This window comes from Eschrichtius robustus, chromosome 19 (genome assembly GCF_028021215.1).
Source record: "Eschrichtius robustus isolate mEscRob2 chromosome 19, mEscRob2.pri, whole genome shotgun sequence".
NCBI classification, from domain to species: Eukaryota; Metazoa; Chordata; class Mammalia; order Artiodactyla; family Eschrichtiidae; genus Eschrichtius; species Eschrichtius robustus.
In genome coordinates, this window is record NC_090842.1 from 27,379,789 (window position 1) to 27,396,221 (window position 16,433).

The window sequence follows — 16,433 nt, forward strand, 5'->3', positions numbered from 1 at the left end:
TAACTGAGGAAATCTGAACATGACCAGTGGATTGTGTCAATGTCAGTATCCTGGTTGTGATATGGTACGATAGTTTTGCGAAATGTCACCATTGAGGGAAACTGGGTAAACAGTACACAGGACCTCATCAGCAAGGACCTTTGATGCATGGAGAGGACATAACATAGATGAAGACATTGGAATGCCAAAGATTATGTGACAGCTTGCAAGTGGCACACAGCCACAAACAGAAGCCAGGTCTCTGGACACCCATTCCTTCATTCAACAGGTATTTATTTATGTGAGTGACACCAATGCCTCAGATCCCCAATTGTAGAATCTAGGCCCTGGGGTTATAGTCATGAACAACCCTCAGGCCAGCCACAGCTCAAGGAGGTACAAATGACCCCTCGCTGTCCCTAGTGAAAAAGTCCAGGGTCATTGGCTGTGGGTGTGAACGTAAGAAGGGAGACAAAGTAGGATCATGAGGCCAAATAGCTCTGGCCCACAGCATCCGTACTGGCAAAGACACCAAACCGCCTAACGCTCTTGCTAGGAGGCAGGAGGTGTGGCTTGGCCAAGAGGCCAGGACTAAAGTAACAGAATAAACACGGGCAGGCTGGGGGCCGAGGCTGGTTTGGGGCAATGCGGTTGGGGGTTGAGGATTGGAGATCTGGTGTCCAAGACTAATGCCTGCCGAAAACTACAGCTCCCAGTGTGCCCCGCGGTCCGCCCCAGCCCCGGCGGTCATGTGACCGCTGCTCACGTGTCTCCGCAGCCGGCCCGGGCTCCAAGCACCGCAGGTAAGTGAAAGGAGGTACAGGTTGGTGGAGGTGGAAACGTTAGGTCCCTGGGCCCCCAGGGCCGCCACCGTGGCAGAGCCCTGCCCACTCCCTGCAGGGCTCTGCAGCCCGGTGTCCTCCGCCCCACACCCGTCTTCTGTCGGCCGGCCCGCCCTTGCCGCGCCTTAGCCCGGCCTGTCCCCACCTAGTCTCTACCTAATCAGTCCTAGGCCCGGATGGAGCACCGGAGCCCATCCCCAGTTTACCCTACAGCAACCCACTCTCCTCGCTTCAAGCCTGAGGATCGCCCCCACCCCCCGCCCTGGGTGCGCCCTGGCCCACCTTCCAATGCAGCCCACCCCTCGTATTTCTGGGATCCAGCCCCAGGCTGGCCTGGGAACCTGCTCCGGTTGGGATCTGAGGGGCCTAGTGCAGTGGTTACAGCTCTGGGCTGAGCGTGTGGGCATCAGGGTTCTAGTTCTGGCTCTGCTGACGAGCTGCTGTGACAGTCTAGCCTCTTTCCCTCCGTGGGCCTGTTAACCTGAGTTGCTGCTCCACTCCGTGAGTTAGTCAGAGCGCCTCGGTTCCCTGCACTCTGCTGACCCGCACAGAAACAGCTCAGACTCTTTCTCTGCTGACAAATTTTAGGTAAGAGTTTGAGAAAGAAGAAACTGGGGGCAGAGAGGGAAGTGAGGAGAATCAGATCCCAGATCTTTGGGGAGAAGGAGCTGTAAGGAGCAGCTGTCCCTCCACCAAAGCTGGAGGGGTGGAAAGAGCAGGTAAGCTGGGGACCATGGAGCAGAGTAGTTTGAGGGGAGGGGAGGCTGAGAGATTTCAGACCAATGCAGAGACCTCTGTGTCTGGGATGTGAGCAGGGTGGAGGACAAGGTCTCACGGCTCAAGTAGTGCTAACTTTGCAGGGCTCTCTCTGGAGCTACGCTGAAACTTGGGAAACCTAAACTGCCTCCACACTGCTCACTGCTTTGATTTTTTGCTGAGTTGTTGGCTGGGTGGCAGGTTGCACAAGAGGAAGAAGCCCTGTGGCATCTGACTGATCTTTCTGGACTTGGAGCCAGCAGGGAGACATTTCCCCTGGAGCTGTGTCCCTTGGTTGCATGCTTGGTGACAGATGTCTGAGAGCACCCAAGCTCCCCCTTTTCTCTCTAATGAGTTTAAGGCTCCCAACTTTGTTCAGCCATCACAGGAGGAGCAATGGCAAGCATCCGACTACCCAAGAGGCCTTGCTAGCCATTCTAAACCCCCCAGTGTGCTGGGGGCATTGGAGGGGATGCCCCTGTGATGGGCAGTGGTTACGTCAGGCATGTGGGGAGAAAAGTAAGAATTGGCCTAAATTTTGAAGGGCTTTGAAAGCTCCACAGAATTTAGACTCTGGAGGGAGGTATGCTGGGCTGTAAGAAACTGAAATACCCACGGTTCTGGGTGAGGATTGTTCTTGCGACCCTGTGGTGTAGAAACAAATTAGGAAGCCAGACAGCTCTGGATCTAAATCCTGCTTTGCAACTTGCTACTATGTGACCCTGGATGAGTGACCTGATCTCTCTGAACCTTATGACCACTGTCATAAGGAATGAATGAGATAAGATATGTCCATGACACTCCTGCCCGATGCATGGCCTTTAGGACTGACATATCAGTACCCCTCTCTTCTGTGTTTATGTCTTATTTACCTGATAGGTCTGTAGGCCTGAAGCAGGCAGGAATTACATCTGACACATTTCTGTCTCTGCCATCACACTGTGGCACCCAGTGCAGTGTTCTGCACAGAGGCACACCCGGGTTTGGATCTCAGCCATCTGATCTTGGGAAAGTTGTTTCACCTTTCTGTGTGTCTCTTGGGATAACAGTAGTACCTGCCTTTCCCATCTAGGTTGAGGAGAGCCAGAGCCCACAGGCCTCCTAGGATAACAGCCCCAAACAGGCTGGTGGCACCCTCCAGCTGAACGTGTTCCCTCAGCTCCCCAGGGCATGTGGTCGTGAGACAGAACCCACAGACCCTGCAGGAACAGGACTCCCAGGGCCATGGCCCAGGTCAGCATCAACAGTGACCTTGGCGAGTGGGGCTTAAGCACAGACTCTGGGGAGCGTGCCCGTCTGCTGCAGAGTCCCTCTGTGGACATAGCCCCCAAGAGTGAGGGGGAGGCCCCTCCTGGGGGTCTGGGCAGAGGCACCACTTCCACACTTGGAGCCATCTTCATCGTTGTCAACGCCTGCCTGGGCGCAGGGCTGCTCAACTTCCCAGCAGCCTTCAGCACTGCCGGGGGAGTGGCAGCTGGCATCACGCTGCAGATGGTGAGTGAGCGGGCCTGGCGGGCAAAGGTGCAGTTCGAGTGGTGGGTCTGGGCTCTTCACCTCAAAAGGGAGGCTCTGGATCAGGAGTGGTCAGTTGGAGACACATGCTACCACTCTCCCCTCCGTCACACATGGCAGACATTACTAATCTATTCCAGCATTCTTTCCTTTGAGCCCAGATGAGGCTTCAAAAGCCTTCCCAGCTATCAGGGAAGTTTGGACATCGACTGCATATTTAATAATTTCGTGGTTATGTTTAAAAAGCAGGCCCATACCTTAGAGCCGTGCTGAAATATTTACTGATGAAATGATATGATAGCTCGTATTTTCTTCAAAATAATCCAGAGTGGGAGAGGGAATAGATGAAACAAGATTGGCTGTGAATTGATGGGTACACAGGGGTCCATTATACCATTCTGTCTACTTTTGCGTATGTTTGAAATTTTCCTCAAAACTTTTTGTTTTTAAAGAAAATCTCAACTCCAGTAATCTATTAAAATTGCCCTGCAAGGTAAGGCTAATTTGCCAGATGGGCATTGGGCATTGGGCCAGTAAGTGCTGAGCAAGACCAGGCTGCTCTTTGCTGCCAGGCCTTTCCCACACCCTCTTGCTCCACCCCTGCCTGCAGGCCATGCTGGTTTTCATCATCAGTGGCCTCGTCATCCTGGCCTACTGCTCCCAGGCCAGCAATGAGAGGACCTACCAGGAGGTGGTGTGGGCTGTGTGTGGCAAGCTGACGGGCGTGCTGTGTGAGGTGGCCATTGCCACCTACACCTTCGGGACCTGCATCGCCTTCCTCATCATCATCGGGGACCAGCAGGACAAGAGTGAGGTCCCCCCTCAGTGCCCACCTCATCCCCCCCCCCCCTCAGCCCTGGGGGTCATGCGGTGGGCGGGAAAGAGCATGGAACACCTGCCCAAGGCCTGGCCTGGGCCCGGCATTCATCTGGGAATCCTCCCTCCTGGCTGCTGGGCCCATTAGACAGATGGAGGTCCCAGCAGAGGTGGAGGACCACACCCTGCAGTAGCCTGGCATCACGTTCCGTCCTTCCTCCCTGTGCAGTTATAGCTGTGATGGCAAAGGAGCCTGAGGGGGCCGGCGGCAGCCCCTGGTACACAGACCGCAAGTTCACCATCAGCCTCACTGCCTTCCTCTTCATCCTGCCCCTTTCCATCCCCAGGGAGATCGGCTTCCAGAAATATGCCAGGTTCGGAGGCCCCACCCCAGCCTGCGCTGGACAGAAGCTCTGATCACAGGCAGCTGGAGACCCAAGGGCTGCAGGGGAACCCCTCTCCTCCATGCCACCTCATCTCCTGGGGCAGCAAGAGTGGGCAAGGCAGGGTAGACCGGGGCTTGCAGGGGTTCCGGCATAAGACCTTCCTTTTGTGTCAGCAGCAAGGGAGACAGTGGCTCTTTGCATCAGTGAGAGATTCAGTTCCAAATGTCCTTGTCAAAGAAGGGATGGGTGATAATCATGTGTGAAGGCAGTCTCCTAGCCTGGGCCTTGTCTTTCCCATGGAGGATGGGATTCTTGATCATTTGAGATTGTCAGCCTGGCAGCATTTTCCATGCAGCTTGGTATGAAGGGAAGGGACTAGCTTCCTGGCTCAGAGTCTGAAAAGCTGCGGGATTCTAAGCTGTTTCCTGTGATCCTTTATCGAAGGGGTCACACTCAGTGTCTCCAAGGTTTCCTTTAATGTTGACTTCCCAGTATTTGTGCCTTCAACCCTCCAGCATCTCCTACTTCTCAAAGGCCCTGCTTGCACCTCTCGCCAAGTCTGGGCTGCTCTGATTGATGTGCTTCAATCAGACGTGCTTCGAAGCCCAGCACCCTGCTGTGGTCTCTGAGCCATGGAGCTGAACCACCTCATTTCCTAATGGCCACAAGTGTCAGTCTGGTCCCCTCTTGGCTTCCTAAATGTGGCTTGTTTCTCTGAAACTTATTTCTCATGCATTTCTTGAGTCTTTGTTTGGGATAGTCTCCCAGTTGGTTCATTAGACACTTGTGGTCACTAAAGTTAAGGGTGGATGTCCCTGGGGATGGAATGAGAGAAAAGGCAGCTGGGGCTGGGGAGGAGGAAGCTTAATCTATCCTTCCTGGCAGCTTCCTGAGCGTCGTGGGCACCTGGTATGTCACTGCCATCATTATCATCAAATACATCTGGCCTGATAAAGAGATGACCCCAGCGGACATCCTGAACAGGTGGGTGAGGGCCCCCGGGAGACACATGGGGTAGAAGCTGCCACTCAGGAGATGCTGGGTCAGGCATCAGAAAGCCACACAGGTGCTCTTCCCAAGGCTCATTAGCTCATCGGGGCTTGACTCATTGGTCATTTTAGGAAGGAGGCAAGAGGTCCTGATCTCTTTTTACTGGAGAAAAGAGTGACAGCCGGAGATGAGGGAGACTTTGCCACTAATGTCAAACAGATGAGCCAATGTGAGACTAGGCCTCAGTTTATGGAAACTGCCAAGGTGGAATTGCACATTTGTTTCAACATGTGCTTATCTGTAATATCTGTATCTTCCATGTGAGGATGAACCAATTATCTTAATTTAAAAAAAAGTTTCCTTTTTCGTGAAAGGAACAAATCAGAGAAGCAAAAGCCCAAGTGCAAGAGCCAAAAATTCTGGATTTTGGTCCCAAGAGGGCCTTCCAGAGCCCTAGTTTACTCACCTGTAAATGTGTCCTCTCCCAGTTCCCAGACTTCTGTGGGTTGAATGTGTGCATGCTGGCTGGTGGAGGCCGTGGGGGGCTGAATGAAGAGTAAGAGCATAGCATGGCAGCGCTTGGTGACTCTGAGGGGTTCCCAGGCAGCAGCGTCTTGTGTGTTTGTCCGCAGGCCAGCTTCCTGGATAGCCGTGTTCAATGCCATGCCCACCATCTGCTTCGGATTTCAGGTGCTAGTTGCAAGGTCCCTTTTGTCCCCTTAGCTCACTCCCCATCCTGGGATGGAATCCACGTTACAGGCAGGATGGGGGAGTCCTGGAAGGAAGGACGGAGTGGGGGCCCCAGGACTTGCCCCTTATCCTTGGGGGTGAGGTCACTTGCCCGCCATGACCCTGCCCTTCACCCTGACAGTGCCACGTGAGCAGTGTACCCGTCTTCAACAGCATGCGGCGGCCTGAGGTGAAGACCTGGGGTGGGGTGGTGACAGCCGCCATGGTCATAGCCCTCGCTGTCTACATGGGCACAGGTGAGTGCTCCCCTCCGAGGGCGGGGCTTAGAGGGCTCCCACTTTCCCTCTTTGTCCCCAAGTCATCTGGCCCAGGATTTCCTGGGGACAGCCCTGCACTCCCAACACGTCGAACACGTCTGTAGGCACTGGCTTGAACTTGGGCCACCTTGGGCCTCCTCCTGCCCAAATGAGAAAGATGTATGCATGCATTCATTCATCAGCTCTCAGTGGGTGCCTAGTAAGTCCCAGGAACTTTCTCAGCACTGGGGATGCCATGCAGATAGATAGACCCGGTCCTGCCCTCATGGAACTGACAGTCTAGTCGGAGAGAGAGTCTTCCAGGAGTAAGTCAGGAATCAGTAAGGAAATCTAGACAGTGGTGAGTGCCATGGTAACAGGGAAACAGGGAAGCTGTGAGTGGGACTGAGTGGGGTTGGCTTTGGTGGGTAGGTCACAGATGGCTCCTCTCTGAGGAGGTGGCAATTGGGGAAGCCCAAATCATGAGAAGGAGCTAGAATCTGAAGAGCTGGGGGAAAAGCATTCCAGACAGAGGAACCAGAAAACGCCAAGTCCCTGAGGCCGGGACAGAAGAAGGGCTGCATAGCTGGAGTGGAGCGAGCTGAGGGCGGGTGGCGGGCAGCACGGCCAGACAGGGAACACAGCCAGATCCCTGAGGACTGTTGGGAGGCAGAGAGGAAGCGTTTCAGCAGGGGTGTGGCTCGGGGACACACGGCTCTGGGTGTCGTGTAGAAAATGGTTTGGGTGAGAGAGCAGGACTGGGAGACTACAAACAATGGCCCTGTGGTTCCTTCCACAGATGGTTCTCAGGACCAGCACTGTTCTAGTTTCTGAAGACACAGACAGGAACAAGGGTGGCAAATAGGCAGAGTCCTGTTCTCCTGGGGCTCGTGTTCTGGTTGAGGGAGACAGACAATAAACAAGTAAAAATTAAAAAAAAAGTTCCAAGAGAGAGGAGTGCTCTGAAGAACACAACAGGGTGGTGTGAGGGAGTGCCTGGGGGCAGGGATTATTGTGAATGGGCTGGGCGGGGAAGCATTCTCTGAGGAGGGGACAACAGGAGCTGAGACCTGAATGATGAGGAGATGGGCAGACAGAACGTTAACGCAGAAGCTCTGAGACAGGAACTGATGGGTGAGTTCAAGATCAGAAAGGTGACGGTGTGGGGGTGGGAGACGTGAGAAGTCAGGGAGGGAGGCTTCTGATCCCAGCCTCGACACCCCTCTGAGCCTCAGTCTTAGCCTCCAGAGCTGCTCCGTCATCTCCCCATCTGCTGTTGGACCGAGCAGTGAACGGTCCATCACCCTAACCTAACCCTCCGAGGGCCGCCCGGACCCAGCCCTCTTGTCCCCGCCCTCAGGCATCTGTGGCTTCCTGACCTTTGGAGCTGCTGTGGACCCCGACGTGCTCCTGTCCTACCCGTCGGAGGACATGGCTGTGGCCGTCGCCCGCGCCTTCATCATCCTGAGCGTGCTGACCTCCTACCCCATCCTGCACTTCTGTGGGCGGTGAGTCCCCTCCCCACCACGCCAGGGTGCTCCCTTTCACCAGGGCCCCTGAAAGCCCTTTGAACATGGGCCTTGTGTAGAATCCATTTTATAGAAGGAGAACCGGAAGCCCAGAGGAAAGCGTCAGTGCCTAGCATGGCCCTGCAAGTACCCCCAGCCGGGTCTCTGGGGGCCCCCTTTGTCCCAGAGTCGCCAGAACATTCTGTGAGTCCTCGGAGAACCTCTAGTCCAGATCCTTTCCTGAACACCCTGCTTTCTGGGTGCCCCAGACCCTCCCTTCTCAGGAGGCTAGAAGTGTATGTTCCCATGGGTCGTGCTAGTCCTGGGCCAGGCAAGGCACTAAGCCGGTCACATTCACCATCCCGTCCGGTCCCCACGGCAACCCTGAGAAGAGGGCTGCTAGGCCCATTTCAAAGAAGAGGAAACTGAGGCTCAGGGGTTAGAGTCTTACCTGCAATCCACCCAGTCGGGGGTCTGGCCCCATGGCTGGAGGCGGGGAGCTGTTAGCAGGGGCGCCTCTGAGCCGCTCTCCTTGTGGGCAGGGCGGTGGTCGAAGGCCTGTGGCTGCGCTACCAGGGGATGCCGGTGGAGGAGGACGTGGGGCGGGAGCGGCGGCGGCGAGTACTGCAGACGCTGGTCTGGTTCCTGCTCACCCTGCTGCTGGCGCTCTTCATCCCTGACATCGGCAAGGTCATCTCGGTCATTGGAGGCCTGGCCGCCTGCTTCATCTTCGTCTTCCCAGGTGTGGACCCCTGGCATCCCCGCAGCACTCTCTCCCAGGGCCTCCTGGCCTGAGCTCGTCACCTCCCGGGGAGGATCATCACCAGCGTTTATTGCTCACCCACTTCAGGCTCTGGCATGTTTAAGCCTTATCTCCTGCAAAGAAGGTGTAGTTGTCATCTCCACTGTACTGGTGAGGAGGTGTGAGGATCAGAGAGGGTAACAAGCTTGCCTAGAGGTTAACAAACTCAGCTAAAGAACAACAGAACCTTTTCAAACCCAAGTCTGTCTAGGTCCACAGCCTATACCCTTAACTCTTCATTGAAGTACCTGTTACTCCCCGACTAGCAGGGATCTGGCTGGGTCAGCCCATGACAGAGTAATTAGGGTCTGGTGGTGGCTCCCTGACACGGGTCGGGAGACCTGAGTTTCAGACACAGTCTGCCACCAGATCCCTGGGGAACTGTCCTATCTGCCCAGTCATGAGTTCTGCCTGTACCCAGCTTACTTCTCTCCAGGAGGCCACCTGGAAATCCCTTGCCACTTTGCTTGGAGCAGGGGGGCCACATCTGCTCAGAAGTGCACTGGGAAGGGCCCTGCAATGTAGACACCACTGAGTCACCTCCCAGTGCTGCCCCTTTAGCTCTGGGGCTTGCATGCAGCCCAAGGGGTGCCTGGCAGGTGCTGGCCCCTCCTGGGAGACCAGATGCCAGGCCTCCAGCTGGGTGCAGAGTGGAGACAGAGGCGGAATGTGTGGAGGAGTAAACAAAGGCCTTTCTCCACCCACCGCCACTGCCTCCTGGCAAAGGGGAAGGCTGGACTGCCGCGGGGGGGCCCACCCAAGCTCTCGGGGCCACCTCTTCTCTTCTAGGGCTGTGCCTCATTCAAGCCAAACTCTCTGAGATGGAGGAAGTCAAGCCAGCCAGGTAAAGCAGGGCCCGGCCCGTGGTCCTCTCAGGGAGGTACTGGATGGGGGGTGGCCTTTAAATGGACAGGAGTCAGGAGACTTGTGTACTTTGAAAAACTTTTTAAAATACTTTTTTTTAAAATGGGTAACATGTTAGTTGTAACAGTTCAAACACTACTGAGGATTATTTTTTTTTGAATTTTTCAATTTTATTTTATTTATTTTTTTATACAGCAGGTTCTTATTAGTCATCAACTACTGAGGATTTTAGAGAAAAAAGTGGAAGTCCCTCTTTCCCCACAGCCCGCTCCCCACCTCTCCCTTCTCCTGAGAGCGCTCCACGAGATCAGCACAGCCTGTGTGCCCTTGTAGACTGTTTCTGTGTATGCGTATGTGTCTGTGTACACAAAGCTATGCATGTGGATACACAAACACATGGGGTTTTGTGTCTGGTTAGGTTTTTTCAAAAATGGTTTCATGCCAGACACATTCTTCTGCTACTTGCTTTTTTCACTTAATCATGTATTTTGGAGATCATTCTATGTCCACACAAGAAGATCTACTGCTTCCTTTTTCCACGGCCGTAGAATATTTTGCTGTTTGAATGTGTCCTGAATGTGAACACACTTCTGCATGTACACCTTGGCACAGCTGTTCGAGGATCTCAGTAGCATCGATTCTTAGAAGGAAATTGCTCCACCGTAAGGCACGCTCATTTTTACTCCGGCACATGGGTTCAAATTACCCTCCAAAAAGGCAGTACCACTCAGAGTCCCAGAAGCAGTGAATGAAAGTGCCCTGTTCCCCACACCCCTGCCAGCACTGTATATAGCGGCCTTTTCAGTATTTGTTAGTCTAATGGATACAAAACGCTACATTTTTAAAAAATTAACCATTTTTACCATTTTAAAGTGTTCAGTTCAGTGATATTAAGTGCATTCATATTTTTGTGTAACCATCACCACCATCTACCTCCAGAGCTTTTTCATCTTCCTAAACTGAAATTCTGTACCCATTAAACAATAATTCCCCATTCCCTCTCCCCTCGCCCATGCCCCTACCATTCTACTTTCTGTCTGTGTGAATTTGACTCCTCTAGGTACCTCATGTAACTGGAATTATACAGTATTTATCTTTTTGTACCTGGCTTCTTTCACTTAGCATAATGTCCTCAAGGTCCATCTACGTTGTAGCAGGTGTCAGAACGTCCTTCCTTTTTAAGGCTGAATAATATTCCATTGTGTGTATAGGCCACATTTTGCAAAACATTACATTGTTTTAATACGTGCATGTCCCTGAATGGTAGAGAGGTTATGACCAGGTTGCATGCTTTTAAAAAAAATTATTGTGCAAGTAATACTCATTGGTTATAGAAAACTTTAAAAATACAGACAAGTCTAAGGAAGAAAATAATAATCACCTTTAATATCCAGATATAACCAGGGAATTTCCTGGCGGTCCAGAGGTTAGGACTCTGTGCTTTCACTGCTGAGGGCATGGGTTCAATCCCTGGTCAGGGAATTAAGATCCCACAAGCCAGGCGGGCAAAAAAAGGAAAAAAAAAAAAAAGAAAGAAAGAAAGAAAAAATTCCAGTTATAACCCTGTAGCTATTTTTGACACATATCTTTGCAGATGTCTGCTTTTTTATTTATTTATTTATTTATTTAATGAAATGGATCACTCCATGTGACCTGCTTTTTCCTGACCATCTTTCCATCAGGAGATATGCATTTTTTTTTTTTTTAATATTTATTTGGCTGTGCCATGTCTTAGTTGCAGCACGTGGGATCTTCTATTATGGCATGCGGGATCTTTTAGTTGCAGCATGCAGGATCTTTAGTTGTGGCACGCGGGGGTCTTTAGTTGCAGCATGCGAACTCTTAGTTGCGACATGTGGGATCTAGTTCCCTGATCAGGGATGGAATCCGGGCCCCCTGCATTGGGAGCTCGGAGTCTTAGCCACTGGACCACCAGGGAAGTCCCAGGAGACATGCATTCTAATTCTGGTCCTGCCCTTGGTGTGCTGTGACCAGTCAATTAATCCCATTAGGTCTTGGCCTCTTTACCCATGGTCTAGGGATCATACACCCAGCCTCATAAACCGTTGTATGAAAGTCGTTGAGAAGTAGGAAGTGCTCTACCCACAGGAGAAGTGGTATAAGTAATTACAGTAATTAACTGATACATATATATATATATATATATATATATATATATATATATATATATATACGGAAGTCAGCAAAGTCACAAGTGGGTCGACTGACCAGGCCCTCCCTCACCCTCTGCTCTACAGCTGGTGGGCGATGGTCAGTTACGGAGTCCTCTTGGTCACCCTGGGAGCCTTCATCTTCGGCCAGACCACAGCCAACGCCATTTTTGTGGATCTCTTGGCATAACCACTGCCTCCCAGGGAATTCTTGGCCTTTGCCATTGGACCCTGGAACCCATCTCGTAGAGCTTCAGGACCACCCTGAGTCCGGCATCATTCCCCTCTACTGGTGGGATGACATCTGGACATCCTTTTCCAGGGACAGTTCTGGGGTGAAATCAGGCCCCACAACCCTGGACAGCTCAAACCCAGCTCCCTTCCTGCCCCGCATCCTGGCAGTGCCATGGATGGTAGGAGGAGGTCTCGTGTCACAGAAGAACCTTCCCCCCTCTTCCACCTCTCAACTTCTCCATGCCTGGAAGCCATGAGTGAAGAGAGTCGGTAGGTCTTGGAAGGAACAACTCAGCCTGACTTCCCTCTGGAGAAAGAGTGTGGACCAAGGGCTGCCATCCTCCACAGAGAAGCCTGCCCTGGGTAGGGGCTGTGCTCATTACCCCGGGACTCAGTGCCTGCTCCAGTCTGTCGGCAGCCCAGCCAGCAGTGGCTTCCTCCGGCAAGTTCCAAAGGTAGCACTGAAGTCATACAGGTGCGCCGAGGCAGGCAGACTGATGCCTTGTCCACTGCCTCCTGGGCCTGCGGTGAGCCTGAGAGCCCTCTTGCCCATGGCTGGTTGACATTTCCCAAGCCTTTTGGGGCCTCACCCTGTCTTTTTACCCAGACCTGATGGTCCAGGCACCCCTCTGCTCCTCCATCCCCAGACATCACCAAGTCTAATGTTTACAAACGGCGCCAGCCCAGCTCTGAGCCAGGGGCCAGGGGCCGTCCCGTGCCACGGTGCTGTGAGTAGTCCTCCCTTAACTTTCCCCAAGGCGGGGAGTGTGCTTTTCTCTCTCAGATTCCTGATGGGTCCCTCTTTTCAGAGGCACAAGGGTGGGTGAGGGAGCATGCTGGGGACCCCATACAGGCTGGGCTGGTGAGGATCAAGGTGAACCTGTCTGGCATCTTCACTTTGAATGGCTGCTTCTCTTCTCCCTGCCCTGCACGTCCCCCCCTTCCCTGCCAACCCAGCCTGGTACCCTGGAGACAAGAAAGGCAGCTGAGTGGCCACTGACGGGGCAACATCTGAGTGTAGTCACTCCAGCCTAAAAGTTTCCCTTCCAGTGTGGATCTTGTCTGCTCCTGTCCCCCATCACCTCTTCACCACCACCCCATTTTTCTATGTAGCTCAGTCTCTCCTGTTCACATAAGTATGGGGGTGGGGGTGGACCAAACCCTCTCTCGTCCACTTCCTCAGCTCCACACGTCTACCAGGCCTGGCCTCGGAGGCCTGTCGGTCACACTGAGGTCACGCCTACGTTGTGCCCCGGGGGGGTGAGGAAGGATATTTTCCCCTTTCATATTTTGAACACCTTGGCCACTCACTTAGGCCAACCCTAGGCACCGTATCAGGCTTCCTCTGCCTGGAACACCCAGCATTTTCCCTGGCCCCTCGTGCCTAAAACCGCTGAATGCAGTGGTGGGGTGAGAGGGATCCCTGCCCTCAGGGCCGTGAGACAGAGGAAGCAGAGCCTGGTTGGGGCCAAATAGGCTTCTGCTCAGACCCCCGGACTGGGTGACCTGCCTTTCCTCGCGTTCCCTGGGGGCCAGACCCACGTGGCCGTTTTCTCTCAGCCTGCTGCACAGCACCAGGCCCTGCCAGTGCCCACCCCGGATACAGTTAGGAGGACGGCCCATCATCAGCAGGGCTGCACTGCCTCCTAATGTTGGATTTCAGTGAGGGGTGGGGGGATGTAAGGGGAAAATGAGCTGGAATCTGGCCTAACCTCAGGAGCACCTTCCCCTGCCCTCTCTGCCAGGGCATTTTACTGTTTCTTTTCTACTTGTGCACATTCAGACCAGGGAGGATGGTTAATAAACAGGGACTTGTGCTGCTGAGCTGCGTGGCCTGTGTCTGGTGCCGGGGACAGTCCAGGCCACTGACAGGAGGAAGACGGGCTGGAGTGGGAGTAGGGGTTGGGGTGCGATAAGGCCGTTTGGCCTCACCGTCTGTGACCCCTTACTCGAGAACGGGCCCATCACGCTCCCTTTCCCAAGCCGGAAACCTGCAAGTGGTTCTTAACACTTCTCTCTCCTTCCACATCCCATCAGACTTTCCCCATTGACTTGGGACTCCGCCTTGGTCTGTCCTGCTGCCTCTACCTTGGCTCAAGCCCCTCCTGTGTCTTCCCTGCACCACTGCAACCTCAGATTAGCTTCTGTGTTGTATGTCCCTCCCTGACCTCAAGTTTTGGGGTGAGCTTCAAACCCCTGAGCATCCCCCCCGCTTTGTCCTTTCAGAGGCAGGTGTTGAGAGCAGGCCCTATTGTCCTGGTTATGGAGCCTGTCACTGTGCTCAGTGCTGGGGAGAAGACATTCAGCAAAACACACCAGCTCTGCTGTCAGTCTACTGGGGAACACTGATGCTTAGCAAGTCATCACAAATATAAGCATGCAAGTTGTGATAAATGCCAAGAAGGGAAAATATAGAATGTTATATTTGGGGGTCTGGGGAGTCAAGGAAGGTTTCCTGGAGGAATTGACATATGAGCTGGCCCCTGAGTGATGAGTAGAATGAACTAAGTGAAGAGAGGTGGGGAGACCTTGCCAGGCTGTGGGAAATGCATGTGCAAATGCCCTGTGATGGGAGGAACATGGTCATCTGAGGAACTGGAAAGTGGCCATTGTCGGTGAAGCATTACCTGGGTGTGGGAGAGCAGCAGAGGTGAGAGCAGAGCATTCTGGGATGGTCTGCAATGGCTCCCCCTGGTCCTCAGAATAAAGTCGAACCAGCTCACCTTCTACCACACTCCCCACCCCTGTTCGGGTATTTTGCAAAGATCCCTCCCTCCTGGTGGAGGTGGGGACCCTCTCCAAGGAGGAAACATGTTGCAAGACTAGACAGGTGGGACAGCTTTGGGCCACGGTTCGCACCTGCCTAGTGGGCCAAGAGCTTGAGGTTTGGTTTCACTTTCTCTGAGTGAACAGAGGGAAGGAAAGGTTACATCTAGGCCACAGGCAAATGCACAGCCAAATTCATCCATTCAAGTCAAGACTTGTAAGCACTTAATCAATGTCTGTCTCCCCGTTAGACTGTAAGTTCCATGGGAGCAGGGTCACATCTCCCTTGTCCATCAGGTATCTTAGCCAGGGCCTGGCACATAGTCAGCAAGTGTTCAATAGTTGTTGAACGAATGAATGAATGAATATCAACTAACACTTGTTGATTTCTTACTTTGTGCCCGCACTTAACTTGCATCATTCACATTCCGTCTTCATGACAACTCTCTGCAAAAGTGAAAGCTGAGAGGTGTTACATAGTTTGCCCAGGGAGTAAAATTGGAGCCCTCTTGCCGTGCATGAATGAACAAGTGAGCAGAGGGCTCTGTCAGTCTGGTGATTTCTGACCCCGGAAGGCAAGCTCAGGAACCTCCAGCCCTCATGCTGGCACCAACATCAGATCCTAAAACCTTTGACTTACTGTCCCATCCAAACCATGTCAAGTGGTGGGATGCCTGCTGGCTGGTGGCTCTGGGCAAGTCACTTCCCCTCTCTGCGCTTCTGTTTCCAGATCTCTAACATGGGACTGATCATCACTGACCTTATTTACCTCCCAGGATAAAGGAGAGCCAATGTCAAGAAAGTACATGAAAAAAATGACAGAAGTGCTTTATAACCAGAAATCCGCGTTCACAGAAGAAATGCGAAAACTCACGTTTCTCCTCAGGAGGACACAGGCAGAGGTTCCCCTACCACTTCCTGGGAGTCAGGGTACTTCTCAATCTTTAATGTGCATACAAAATTTTTACCTCCTTAGGATACAAATTCTGATTCAGTAGATCTGGAGTGGGGCCTGCAGTCTGCGTTGTTAACACTCCCAGCTTCGCCCATGCTTTGGTCCTTGGACTGCACTTTGAGTAGCAGGGGACTGGTGGACAGAGCAAAGGCTTTGGCTTCAGACAGACCTGGGTTGGATCTCAGCAGTGCCTCTTTACAGTGGGAACTCAGAAATTAGTTCACTTCTCTGAACCCCCTCTCCTCGACTATAAAGTAGGAGTGATGGTGCCCATCTTACAGATGCAAATATTATAAATCCAAGGACAAATGGCATAATATACGTGAAATGCCTGGCAGATAGCAGGGATTATGTTGGTCATTTCCCTGTACTGGAAAGAAGGGGTGGGGTGGGGGGTTAACTGCAGTTTCTTCCTTTAGTCAATAGAGGTCACCTCTGAATAATTTCGGCTTATGAAAGTGGGGAGCCTATGGCCTCAGAGGACAGTCCAGTCCTGAGTCATTAGGGTTCCTGGTGATCTGCTGCCTAGCACTTCTGAATGATGTCCCTGTACTGGGGCAGGGCCACTTCTAGGTCATGGCTTCCAATCTGGTGGGGGAATCGGACCAATCAAATAATCACAGAAACTAATTATGTAGGTACATGTGCTAGATGTAGATTCAATATTACAAATCCAGATTTGGTAATTCATTGCTGTGATACAATGAAAAAATTTTCCGTAGGTGTGGAGGAAGGCCAGAGACATTGTAGTCAGGAAGAAGGAAGAAGGCAGACACCCTGTCCCCCGAATTCTTTGTGTTTCCTGAGGGGGCAGTGGGGTGGGGAGGGGGTAGGAATAGGCACAAGATGCCTATTTGGATATTCTT

The 16,433-nt window shown here is 52.7% G+C and overlaps 1 protein-coding gene across 4 annotated transcripts; it reads left to right on the plus strand.

The window, feature by feature from the left end:
• Positions 1 to 724: 724 nt before the first annotated feature.
• Positions 725 to 13,670, plus strand: SLC38A7 (solute carrier family 38 member 7). Of its 4 annotated transcripts, none has more exons than XM_068527768.1 (12): positions 725 to 782; positions 1,410 to 1,540; positions 2,650 to 3,071; positions 3,700 to 3,898; positions 4,135 to 4,279; positions 5,177 to 5,275; positions 5,914 to 5,971; positions 6,153 to 6,267; positions 7,628 to 7,775; positions 8,318 to 8,517; positions 9,367 to 9,421; positions 11,700 to 12,021. In XM_068527768.1, exons 3-12 carry the CDS (start codon positions 2,802 to 2,804, stop codon positions 11,800 to 11,802), a joined length of 1,392 nt encoding a protein of 463 aa, XP_068383869.1. In that variant the 5' UTR covers positions 725 to 782; positions 1,410 to 1,540; positions 2,650 to 2,801; the 3' UTR covers positions 11,803 to 12,021. The 4 variants fall into 4 exon arrangements, with proteins under 4 accessions (XP_068383869.1, XP_068383870.1, XP_068383867.1 ...); XM_068527769.1 differs by lacking the exon at positions 11,700 to 12,021 and adding an exon at positions 9,637 to 10,544; XM_068527766.1 differs by lacking the exon at positions 9,367 to 9,421 and having other exon boundaries at positions 11,700 to 13,670.
• The last annotated feature ends 2,763 nt before the right edge of the window (positions 13,671 to 16,433 follow it).